The 13,125-nt window shown below is 47.0% G+C and overlaps 1 protein-coding gene across 1 annotated transcript in view; it reads left to right on the top strand.

Moving 5' to 3' along the window:
- Nucleotides 1-13,125, top strand: part of LOC119107574 (desert hedgehog protein) — an 85,610-nt gene that overhangs the window by 47,361 nt on the left and 25,124 nt on the right. Inside the window, exon 5 of the mRNA XM_037231062.1 lies at nucleotides 9,958-10,035. Coding sequence (XP_037086957.1) covers nucleotides 9,958-10,035 — 78 coding nt within the window. The remainder of the gene's footprint in view (nucleotides 1-9,957; nucleotides 10,036-13,125) is intronic.

Here is a 13,125-nt window from a genome sequence, read left to right as displayed (position 1 = left end):
ATCTTGTGTTGGCCCTGCGGGCTGAGTCAACAGGCCATGTTGACCCCCGCGGCATGCGACTGTGTCACCAGCGTACCAAGTGCCGCGCCCTCGGACGCATCGGGATAGTGTTCGCTAGACATGTATTAAATCGAGATTGTTTTATTAGTCCCCGGTGGGCTGCATCATTTGTATTCGTATCGCGCCACCTTTTTCCCTGCTACTTAATAAGTGTGCAGGCGGGTTATATTGTCCCATCTCGCAAATATTTGCATTGTGGTGAAATACTGATTTTTGCCATTCACCAAATGGCTTCTCAGTCATCTTGGTGCAATCTTTTCCTTAAATCAAACTTTGTAATTACGCCGCTTTTATGGTCTTTGAGTCTGCACGTTTCAAACCCATCGCTTTACTCGGAAATCCTATGCTTCTAATTACCAACCAAGCCGAATTCTACCGTCACGTTTCTCAACGCAGATCTAACTACATTTAAACGAGACAATAAACAAGAGCAAGCTCATCAGCCTGATTGTCGCCTCCCTGTTTATTGTATGCCCGACTGGATGGGCTGCACCTGTCGCCACACAGTTCTGCGCTCACGCCCAACACACTTATGTGCACATCATTCACCTTGCGTCAAATATCTATAGTTGGGCATCGTACAATGCATTTCATTTTGCAACAATTTGCTTGCACTGTCAAAACATCCTGGGACTTCGGTACTGCGTGACCAGTTCGAAATCAATCTCAACAAACAGGCTGCGTGATTAAAGCTGAAGAATCAATCATCGAGTCCACAAACTGCCGCGCTGTTTATCAAGCAGCGCACAACGCGCCCAGCTAAAACGCGGCACGTCTCTGTGGCGCCTCCCGACAGCAGGCCCAGAAGCAATTTGCCCGTATGGATGCCAGCCGGCTCGGTAGGCGGCGTGTGTCGCGACTGGCCGTTTGTCGTTGGCTCGCCTGTGCTGTGGACAGGACGCAGTCGCCTCCCGCAACGGCACATTAGCGTCAGCTCCTAATGAAGGCTGCTCACGTACCGGCGGTCACCGCACGCACCAGTCGCCCATTCAGCCGGCCGGCCCGGTCCCCTGACAAACGGCCGATCCCGCTGGCACTGCGCGCTCGGCGCGTACGGCACCGGCGCGCCCGCCACCGCCGCCTTAGTCAGCGGACATTGCCTGGACTCGCTTCCACTGCTGGCGTTTTTCCTGAAATATACTGAAAAATCACTGAAGCCAAAAATCACTCAGCGAAGTATTCACATTTGGGGAAGATGTGTGAAATTGGCATGTAGCTGCCAACGGCAACTGGGTGAAGCAGGTATGTGCCACGGCCCCCGCGCGGCCCCCACGAGCATCTGATGTCGGGATGGTTGCAAACTACACCTCCGATTGTGAAAGAAAGACAAGTATCCGTTGCTGATAACCATGAAGCATGCCTCAAATAATTTCTTTAGAATGACAGACAAGTTTCAGTGGTTTGCCCCCCGCTACCCCAAGGCCATACTACTCACTGCCTACAAAGGAAGTTTGCCCCCGCATGATTTGCCCTCCGCTACCCCAAGGTCGCACTGCTCGCTGCCTACAAAGAAAGTTTGCCCCCGCTGATCCGCTCCTCCCAGATCAAATCAAAGAATCGCTGCTAGGATTTTCCATGAATGACTCGGGCCTGAGAGCTGTTGCCAAGTGCGTATGATCCGAACTCTCGCCCTAGACGGTCTGATCCAGTTGATCGGATGAATGTTTCCTGTGGCCTACTTGCCATACAGGACTGCGGCTGGTCTGGAGTGTCGTACGGTATTCCGACCCGGCCTCGCCGAGCGAGGTCGATCCTCTCTCCCCAACTGGCAGCTGACCTTTCCACGTCGGTCTGGCGGGGTGAGGCGCCCGGGCCGAGGCTCATGCCTGGAGTAGTGGGCTTGCGGGTCAAACATGCTGCCAACAGGCCGCGGACAGCACGAATGTCGGGTACACAGCATCACTCACATTGTACCACTGCTACTGTTCCCAGAGCAGGAATATAGACACGTGGTGCAAATGCTAGGGCAGCCAGGGGTATTTGCAAATCCAAGCAAGAGGCATGTTTAAGCTAAATGTAAATTTTCATGATAATCCAGGCAGGCCCGCGCAGGTGTAAGTCTGCGGTTTGCTGACCTAGACAAGGATCTCCGGTCGCTGGAATCCACAGCAAGCAATCCATTCCTGGGCTGCGCTAGAGGTTGTATAGTATCCACCGAGTCAGACAAAGCTGACGCGATCTTTTTAGATACTTACCCATGTGAAATCCATGATCATCCTTAGTTTTCGCTGAACGGCTGAAACCTCATTTCCCTTACACGCCATTCTTCTCGTCCCATCGTTGGCTGGAAGTTGCAGCAAAATAACAAGAAAAAATGGAAATGTAAGGCTTTTGTCATCCAAATTAGGGGTTATGTGATGTGTTTAGTTGGAGAGGCTTCCATAGATTTCGTCTAATTTAACACGTTGTCGCATGCTTGCTTCAGTTATAGCAAAATAGCAAGAGCGCAAGATACAAATGCAAGGCTCTCGTTGCTTTGCGTCTTTTCATGATTCATATTGTTCCAGTTCTGTCATGTTTTATATTGCATTGATTTACTGAATTACAAATATGTCACCCTACGCAGCCCAGGTTCTGACGATTTCAAGATGCGTTATGCTTTTTCCACCAGGTGTGGCTAATATTTCGCCGAATCACGCATTAAGCTGTACGAAATAGTGTGTCTGCAAAACGACGCCAGCTACTACGCTACGGGCAAAAACAAACTTCTGTAGTAATTGAGTGCATTGCGGTTAATAGCGCAAAACGGTTGTAAACGATAGGCACGGACACAAAAATGATTGATTGCCAGGTTTAAGGTCATCACTAGCGGATTAAAAACTGCTATCGCTGTAATCTTACGTTTCCACAGTTATCGGACCGACACCTAAGCGGCATCCTAGTTACACCATTTACAACAACAGACTTTGACATTCCAGCCGTGTTCAAATGTCGCAGAGGCGTATTCACCAATATGCGGAAGGGGGGGGCGGGGGGGGGGGGGGGGCAGATGCATGCATACGAGATAAGCAATGCATTGTTATGGCGCATGGTCCTCTCAACACTTTGCCTAACTTGCGTTTTCAAAGTTCATATAGGTTTCATCGGTTTGCAAAAGGGAGCTGTCAGGCTGGGGCCGACATAATGATATTTGGTAAAGGCAGCAAACGCCTCAATATAGGTTTCAACGCTTCGCCCAATTTGAATCGTTTTTTATTCACGTGTATTAACAATAACGTGCATCTGTTAATGACTCACATATTGCTTGCGTATTTGTTGTTTGACTCAACATAGTCACAATCTCGAAATCGACAACAATGCAACAGCTTAGAAGCGTCATTTGGATGCAGTGGAGCGGTTGCATCTACCTTACGTTTCGCCAGCCTGCAAAAGTAATCCTATAGATTTTGAGATTTTAGGGAAGAAGGGGCAGAACAACGGGGTGATTGATGCCAGCCATGGCTCGAGCGCGGCTCCAAAGTTTCAGTTGAACAATTTATTGATTGCTTAAGCCAAACACACACCAGTTTCAAGCCCCCAAAGCATAGGTACATGTATGGTCACAGTGTATACACCAATACATTGATGCCAGGAAAACATCCATAGGACTACGTAGGATATCTGCTTGACTTTGGCGGCCTACTGGCAACAAAATGGAGCCTATACCACCATGGTTAAAGGGAGTGTTCCACATTTGAATGGGGTTTTCAACTGAAATGTTCGTGCTGAAGATCTTTTGCTACAGCTCACGACCATGTCCTTTTTAAGATCTGAAGCCTTATGGTTCCTAAGCTTAAAGGCCGCAAAGACGTAGGAAAGTAAGGTGAGAGAGTATTTGAAGGTCATATTTGCATTTATCACAGCAACGTCATTCAAATCGTGCCATTTACTAATCCATGCGATGAGCAAGGCCCCTATAAATATAATGGCTGAGTCATTCATATCTGGCGTTCGTGAGCATGATTCTCCGATCCAACGGCCGTCTAATCAAGCAGTGGCGCATCTAGTAGCAAGTTTACCAAACAAATATACTGCGTTCTCTAGAGCAGTCTTTTCTGCTTAAAATTATAACAACCGTTGTGAGCTCTTTCATCATATCTGATGCTACCCTGAATATCTTAAAATGTGGTACATTGCCTGTGATAGGACGATGGTATCATATGATAAAACAGGGATCTGTGGCCAACTTAACGGTCTAAGTAGTCAGACATTTATATATTGTATGTTACTATCGAATACTATTTCTGAGCTGCACTTTAATGAAGGGAGTGGGGGACATCAGAGCAAGAAACAAGGTTTCCCCATTTCATAAGAGTGATAAATTGGAAGAGGTTCGTGGAGAGGAAGCTGAAGGCGCTTCCTGTCTGCCGCATTGTCAAAGTAGACCGTCCTCCTCCGGCATATGGTCGGATGTTGTGCATCCTTCAGCCATCATTATTCGCAGATTTGCCAGACGGCGAGGGATTGCCGAACTGTATCCGTCCCAGAGCATCACTTTATCAGGAAGCCTTACTTACGTGGGCTTATGTGGCTTGGTACTGCCACGGCGGGCTGCCGCATCGACCTAGCACCCATGTAATTCCCCTTAAGCTGCCTCACACAATCGTAATGGTGCGTGTGTGCCCGTGTTCGCGCGCTGCTGGTCACTCGCACTCTAGCACTTACCCTGCATCCGACGGATCCGACCTGCGCTGAAGCTTAGCATAGATGGCTAAACCAAACACGACACTTAGGTTGATTGCATATTGTACTTTCAATCAGTTTACCAACCATGCACGTACAGCCTTCTGCGGTGCTATCCGCAATGGGTGCCAGCAATCTTCTGTGAAGATCCCGGAAAATTGCGTCTTGAGTGTACGCTGCTGGGGCCAAGTCGAGAGAATCTGGGAGCGAACGCATGACATCGTGCGACTCAACTACCGCTGACCTGTGCACGCTCAAGCGAGTGCTGCGTGTATTATTGGCTCACTAGCATGGCTGTGCTCTGTGATTGTCACGCACTGAATGAAATTAAACGCATTATCAGCTTGTCTAAATTCTGTGGCGTTTTCTAAAATCTACGGTGTGGCAGAATGGGGGTAAAATGAATGGCCGATGCCCCGTGCTCAAATGCGCCGCTTAAGTATCTATAAATGAGTCTGTCTTCCAGCGTTTAATTGGCTGATTTTACAATCTTATCTTTAAGTAGTACAGACAATCGAAAGTCTTCAATGATGGCGTGCATTCAGATACCATATGATATATGAACTGATGACAAGATTGCGACAACAGGGGTGACATCTCCGAAGATGAATGGGAATGAGCAGCAGCATGCATCCATGTTGTTTTGAGCTGTCGAGGACATGACCAGGCTTTCGTTGTTGCTGACCGCCGGCACCTAACATGTCGGCAATGGCAATCCTTTAGCGCAGCGTAGAGGCATGAGCAAGAGACACGACCTGAATGGGAGAAAGCCAGGCGACACGAATGAGAGAAACGCTGTTTTAATGCGATTGCTGTATGGCTCTTCAATGCTATGATTATCTGCTATTTATTTCCAGGTCATTTTGCAAATGTTCAACAGAACGCAGCTGGGAGGGGAGGGAGGAGTCAGATAACGGGGGTGAGCAGGTAACATGCATTCTACTTCCCTGCTTTTTACATTTTTACAGCCTTTTGCAGCTGCTTCTGTCATAACCCACAAGTCTTCTGACCAAAAACATTTGCTGGCAATCAAATCAATTCTTAACTTAGCATTTCGACATCCACCACTGACAAAGACACCGGTTCGTCGAAGCATTTGCACAGCCTGCCTCGCCTTACAATCAGGGATATCGATTGTTGTGGTCTTGCCGACGCTGGAATAATCATGGCAAATAATTTGTGGTTCATTTCCCACTCAGAGTACGCCAAAGTCTGCACTAACGTTTGTGTTGAGTAATTCAAGCTATCTGAAGGAAAAAGTTAAATAGGTTATATAGAAAAACCTTACTGGGAACGTTCCACATTTGAAGGCATCAAAGTAAATGTTTTACATTTGGAGATATTAAAGCAAGTATCAGGTATGATTAAACAAGATCACTTATAACTATTGGTATACTTTTTAAGCGGAAAAGGCTGCTCCAGACAGCACAATTCTCTTTATGTGAATGGGCTCTTCAATGCGTCATGGTTTGATTACGTCATCGTACCTTGTACAACATTGATTGAGAGCCAATTGACGCGGTTATAGGTGGAACTCGCACTCACGAATGCCAGATATGAACGCCTCGACGGTTATATTTTGTGGCCCTGATCGCTGCATGGCTTACAGAATGACATAATTTGGACGACGTTATAATGACGTCATGAATGCCAAGGTGACTTGGAAATATTCTCTTCAATAAACCTTTGCCCATTTTTGCAGGCATGCTGCTCAGAAACTAGAGGGGTTAGGTTCCAAGAAGGGCAGTGTTGTGAGCAACACCGAAAGGTCTTCAAGATGGCTATTTCAGCTCAAAACCCCATTTAAGTGTGGAACATCCCTTTAATACAAGCATCAGATATGATGAATAAGCTCACTTACAACTATTGGTCTGATTTGACGTGTTCAAGACTTTTCTTGACAGGATAACTTCACTATCTAGCAAATGCGTTGCTCAGCATGTCATCGTTTACGTCACGTAACGTCTTAACGACGCCGAGTCGCTGCCGTACTGACTGTCCAGAATTGCCAATGTAGGTGGACAGGCTGACTCACATACAGTGCCTCAACTTGTCGAGAGGAGGCGTGTTACTGGAGCGTGTTTGCGGAATCGGATATCGTCATATGTTCGTGTTTTGGCCCTTTCTTGTGGCGTTCTTGCATATTCGTCCGCGAGTTCATGTTATTTACTTGCCTTTAAATACTCGGTCATAACGTTACTTATAATAAGTTTTCAGATTGCCAGTTTTGTAATCGCCAGTTTAAGATTGTCCGTTTGTTTTGTTTGAATTGCAAGCTGTTAGATTGCCATTTCCGTCATAACTCGTGCCACAGCTCAATTTCCTGCATTATGTACCACAAAACATGATTCGTGTTCGAAACCTGCACTGGGAGCATTTTATTGGTTGAGTGACAATTTAACTCCGTTGGTAGCCGAAATCGTGCTGGCGCACAACAGACACGGGCAGCTCCATGTGATCATATTTTTACTGGCCTTGATCACTACACGGCCAACGTGTTAGCAATAGTCTCGTGAAGTTTCTACGGCGTCATTCTTGTCTTGGCGACCTTGAAATAGTCTGCAACAGGTAGTCTCCACATGTTGGAGGGTGTCAGGCTCAGGAACCAGTCTTAAAAAGGGCGGGGCTGTAAACTACACTAGACGAGATATAAAATTGCCATCTCAGTTGAAAACCCCGCACCATTGTGGAACACATGAGTGGCAAAACCTACAGACTTGGTGGATAGGATCGGCGACAAATTTCATATATTCACGCGGGGCTTGGTGCCAAAAGTGTTTTCGGACAGTAAATTTTGGTGACGGCCAAAACGAAAAAATGCAGCACACTATGCGAAACATGACATGAGGTCTCCATACATAGATATCATGCCTCCATGGTAATACATTTCGTCACACAACACCAGCAAACGTTCCTGTAAAGACTCCTTACCGTGCTCCACGGCACCATGGCATCTATCTAGATTACATTCCAACCCGGCGACAAAACTATCCTATGATTTTTAGTTGGTCGGCCGACTCGGTAACATATTGACGACAAATCATTGTATTTCCTATGGCCCGGCCGATCGGCCTATTCTCTGTTTTTAACAGCCGACCCTCAGTGTCCCGCACTAAACAATATATAATACTAAAAGCAATCTATATATGGGGATTCATCTGGCCACAAGGTGATGTTTGAACTGTTGCGACGCGACTGGTGTGAGGTGGGCGGTGACTTTCAACGCACCGCAATTTTACAAGTGGCATTTGCATTGCGGTGTCACGAATAGGGTTTAATTTTTCGGTTTAACCAAGGGTTTAATTTTTGACCTTACTTTCTTCGTTGGCGGTGCCACGATTCAGCAGCCTGTCCTCAACGACGAGAGGCATTGGCAGTTCAGTGTAAATCGGCGGGATGATACGATCAAGGTAGGAGTTGACCTGTGATTATTCAAACCGCCTTTTCAAGGCACCGAAAAGACTTTTGAGTCGCTGAAGCTGTCAGTGAGTCAAACTTCTTCGATCCTTCTTCCCTCTGAATGTTGGAGTCTGATGACATTCCCTCTGTGTTCGATGTTGGAGTCTGATGACATTCCTCATGAGGGTAATTAACAGGTGATAATAGTTCTGAAATGCCCATTTATGCCATTTTTTGTTCTTGCCCTGATTGAGAAGAATAGCCAGTCGCACATGTCTTCAAATCAGGAGTGTTCCTACTTTTCATTCAGTTCAGGGCTCCGGCCTCCCCCGAATTTGTGAAGAAGTGTGCTTATCTGGGAGACATCCATATTTTGTGTGTGCATTACATCATTTTTCACTGCTCCCATACCTTTCCTCCAAAACTATGCTCTGACTTGAAATGCGATTATTTCATCAATGTTTTGATAGCATTTACACAATTATTCACAGTCCAGCCTTTTGCTCACATGAATCTTGGTTGCTGGAAATTTATATGATAGCCAGTAATGTAAGCCATGGGAGAGCAATGAAAGTGAGGAATGGGGCGCTGTAGCAAATGCAGGCAATCAGGAGGGAGGGGCGTACAGGTTCCATTGTCATCTCCCCCTTCGCCAGGAGTATTTATCCAAATAGCAGGAGGTTTATGGTGTTGTGGTCCAACTGTCCTATGAGGTCAGTGAAGCGTTAGCATTTGGTTGTCTCTGAGCACAATGCTGGCTATTTCCTGATGATAGAACCCCTACTGTAACAGGAAAACTCTGGAAGTCATTCATTCTGCAGCGCTCATTCACATCCTTTGCACTATATATTTTTTTCTTTGCACTTGTGGCCATGGCATTGCATTGATGCAAATATGGTATATTTCTTTACTGTTTTTGCTAACACTGAATTGTAAAGTTGTCTTGATGGAATTACTAGTATAATCACTGCATACAATTTTAACTGTAAAAAGGTACACTTTTACCACCCCTGGTGGACACTCCCCTTAACCTCCCTTGAAATTGGCCTTGGTAGTATATTCTTGCGAGCACGCCTCCGACGCAGAAACAGAAGATGTATATGGTGTAATATTAAATGCAGGAGCTTAAATTCCCCGTTGTTTAATGCAACGTGTTGGTCATGCCCACTGAGCACGCAAAGTTACAATATGCGTTTCATTCGAGCATTTTCTGTCATGCATGAACCACTATCAAATTTTGTAACATTCTATATTCCTAAAAGAAGTTCACACTTAGGCGATCAGCTGGAGCTTTAAGAACGACAAAATCGGCCCAGTGGATTGTGAGATCTTCGGGATTCAGATTGACTACATCACATTATTCAAACGAAATGGATCGTATGGAAATATGGTCAGCAGGTCGATGCTACCAACCATATGGCACGTAAGGGCGAGCACTAGAAATCTATATATCTCAGTGTAGATTCTTGTGTGCCGCGGCACTTGTTAAAACTGGGATCTGTTCGATCAAACCGCCCTGCCACACCACAGCTGCATACGACTGGCGATCAGATGAATACGCATGCCTCCCATTTCATCGGAACCTAAAAGAAACATAACCCCGATGATGGGCAGAATGTTTGATTCACTTGTAAAACATCCATGAAGGAAGTCCAAGCATGGTTTCAACACATTGGCAGACGGTCATACGGGGAAGTTCGTAAAACACTGGTGAGGCAAGAGGTCTGCTCGCCATAGTAACAACTCCCTGCATGCGCTGGATCATCCAAAAGGGCCGAGGCGTGCTGTTGATGACGGAACACTTTGAGATGATTGACTGAGTCATCTGACCTGCAGGAGACGCTACCGTGATGAAGGAGACCGGTGACGTCATCAACATGGCTGACCTAAGGGTCGACGACCGCGTGCTGGCAGGTAAGCCATCGACCATTGCACGTTGAGGGATGGCCACAGTAAAAATGTGGTCGCTGTGCATTACGAGACTGGTGTAACGAATGCCTAGTTTACTCAGTGCAAGGTGAGTCGCTGAAGTGATGCTGTGCAATGCAAAGTAAATCGCTGAACTGATGCTGTGCAGGGCAAGGTGAGTCGCTGAACTGATGCTGTGCAGTGCAAGGTGAGTCGCTGAACTGATGCTGTGCGGGACAAGGTGAGTCGCTGAACTGATGCTGTGCAGTGCAAGGTGAGTCGCAGAACTGATGCTGTGCAGTGCAAGGTAAATCGCTGAACTGATGCTGTGCAGTGCAAGGCGAGTCGCTGAACTGATGCTGCACGCAAAGGACTCAATGGCATAACACTGATCGATGGTGTAAGCTTGATAGTTTTCTTTACTCGTGTATTTTCCCTTTTTCAGGACACCTGGGATCCTAGATGAAACATAGGCGTTCGGGTATATTCATGGACATGTAAAATCTGGTTCCCAAACATGCCTTGTGTTGGCCGCCCACTGGGGACGCTCCGGTACGCCGTAAGCGTCAGGGGGAGGCACTAATGTCTGACCGCAGCCCCCGCCCATCACGAGCGCTCGCGCCGCGGCGGAAGCACCGATGAATGAGGGCGTTACCTTGCGCAATGCTTGCCTCCAATGCTATTTTAAGGAAGGCGTGGTCAGTAAACCACAAGTCCTCACTGAGCACGACCCTAGGCGCCACCGCGCGAGGCAAGAACGCAACTGCCGGAAGCTGGCGCCGCTTTTCGCTGAAAGGCGCGACGACAACAGGAAATTACATTGAAACCTGTTGCATAAACGGTTCGTACGCTTGCGGCTTCGAACGTCTCCGCAGACTTCTGGAAAATCTTGCTTTTCAGCAGAACGGGCTGTGAATTTGCGTAACATGTACACACGTGGAATACTAAGCGCACTGAATCGATAAGAAAAGACAGCTGAATAACTCAATGGTTCCTTTTGCCGGACGATCTGCACGCCGACCTTACCTGACCCCGCATATCGCCCAAGCAAGTCGTTATGCCAAGTTCCTCCCCCCCAAAAAAATGACGTCGGTTCTTAATCATTTCCATAAAGCCACGCAAGACCCTGTCCTTTTTAAACTGCGCACAGCACTAAAACACACTTGCATCTTGACCTAGTGTAATAGACCATTCTAACTTAGTATTTACATGGCACGTGTAGCTGGGGTAAGTTGCCACCTCTCCCCACCTCCAAGGCTTAACATTCGGACGGGCCCTGCCTAGCGTGAGTTGATCAAGCATTTACATTTTTCAGCGTGGATTTGCATTGGTGTTTTAACCTGACCGTCAACGTTTGTTGTTTTGATCAGCGTGCTGCAGCTGTCACAACGTCTGATCGGGTGTGCTTGGAAAAAATGGCGTCGCTCAAATAGTCGGGCATCGGTCTCAGCTAGTCCTATAGTTGCTCTAACCACTGTACCATGAGATGCCCAAATCCCATGCTTGGCTGCAGGAATATGTGATGTTTATTGGAGAGATAACACAGCTGTAATTAGACCCAGCTTAAGGCTGAGACCGAAGATCGTGATTACAAAAGGAGCAATAACCGTAATTGTCATGGTTTATAGTATAAGAGGCCAAACACAGAACAAAGTTTTCATCATAATGGCTTTATCAGAGCTAGCTTTAAAAGTGGAAACATTTCACGAATTGGCAAACCTCTAAACCACGTGCTTTGCACGTCCAGTACAACCTCCTTAGAAGTTACGAATCCTAATGATGTTGACCCTCGCTACAGAATCGACACACGACCGATGACGGATGACGCGTGATGAAGGCGAATAGGCGAATGACCTTCAGGCGAATGACCTCTGGGACGAGTGTAGCACAAAGAGTGAACTCTGATGTGATGGGGGAGGCACAAGTTGTCACAATGAAACACATGTGTTCAGGTCTGGTGTGTGGTGAATAATGGCCATTCATTCGGCAATTTTTGAGAGCAGCCATATCTTCGCAAGCGTATTGCAGCATGTATGCTAATTGAAGAGTTCGAATTTCTTAGCTTGGATTTCTATGCGTGTGGTATGCTGCTCTCCGAACTCCACCCATGAGGGCATGGTTGAGAAGCGGCGTTACAGCTAGATGGCGGGATGCGCACAAAAACACAGCTGAGAAATTCCAATATTTCAGTTAATCATGGTTATCAACAGGCCGTGTACATGATTTCGCCATGGGGAAGGCACTACTTTAGATTTTGCAATTGAACGCGAATAATGTGATGACAGTGAGAATGCCGTATGTTTTTAAATTACTGACGTTTACTTGTCTGGCTCAAGATTTTATACACTGAAACTTATTTACATGCGTCTTGACACATTTGAAAACTGAGTTAGCGGGTATTTGCCACCGATGCTCCCCTCTCCTCTAAATACACCCCTGGGCGTCAGTTTTACTACGCATATTATGTGCGCCTCAAAAAAGCACAGAAGGGTCCCCCGTAGTTGAGTGGTTGCAACCGCTGCCGCGGTAGCGCAATGGCAGGGCTGGTGACATGGCCGCGGCAGCCAAGCTGTCCGCGCGTGCCAGGCGAGGAATGTCATCGACAAGCAGCGCGGCACCTCAGTACTATCCTCACAGCTGGAGCGCAGAGAGCCACACACGCACGCGTGGAAAAACCGCTGGAAGCGTAACTGTTCAGCTAACCTACAGGTGCCGTCTCTCCAGTGAATGCTTTATGCCCCCGCAGAAAAGCACAGCATATACGTGGTACGGTGGTCAAAACAGCGGAAGCATCTTTGAACACTGAGTTAGTTCGAGACCTCCCCTGTGTGCCTTGCCGGTGTTAAGAAACAATGTCGTCGCGCAAAGCGCTGTTTTGAATAGGGCAAGATATCTTGCTATTATCATTACTGAAATCAACCTAGCTTTGCTAGTCATGAGGAACTAGCGGCCCTAGCTGGCGATAATGCCCCATAACTTACAGCGAGCAGTGAGCCAGGGGTCGGTTAAAGATATTTATGTGTCGCCCTTAGACACTTCAACCCCAACTGCCTTGTGCTGATGATGACCACAAACCATATTCATTGCCGGTTGTAG

The sequence above is a fragment of the Pollicipes pollicipes genome, unplaced genomic scaffold, assembly GCF_011947565.3.
Source record: "Pollicipes pollicipes isolate AB1234 unplaced genomic scaffold, Ppol_2.1 Scaffold_6686;HRSCAF=7923_pilon_pilon_pilon, whole genome shotgun sequence".
Taxonomy (NCBI): domain Eukaryota; kingdom Metazoa; phylum Arthropoda; class Thecostraca; order Pollicipedomorpha; family Pollicipedidae; genus Pollicipes; species Pollicipes pollicipes.
This window is presented reverse-complemented; position numbering and strand designations above follow the sequence as displayed.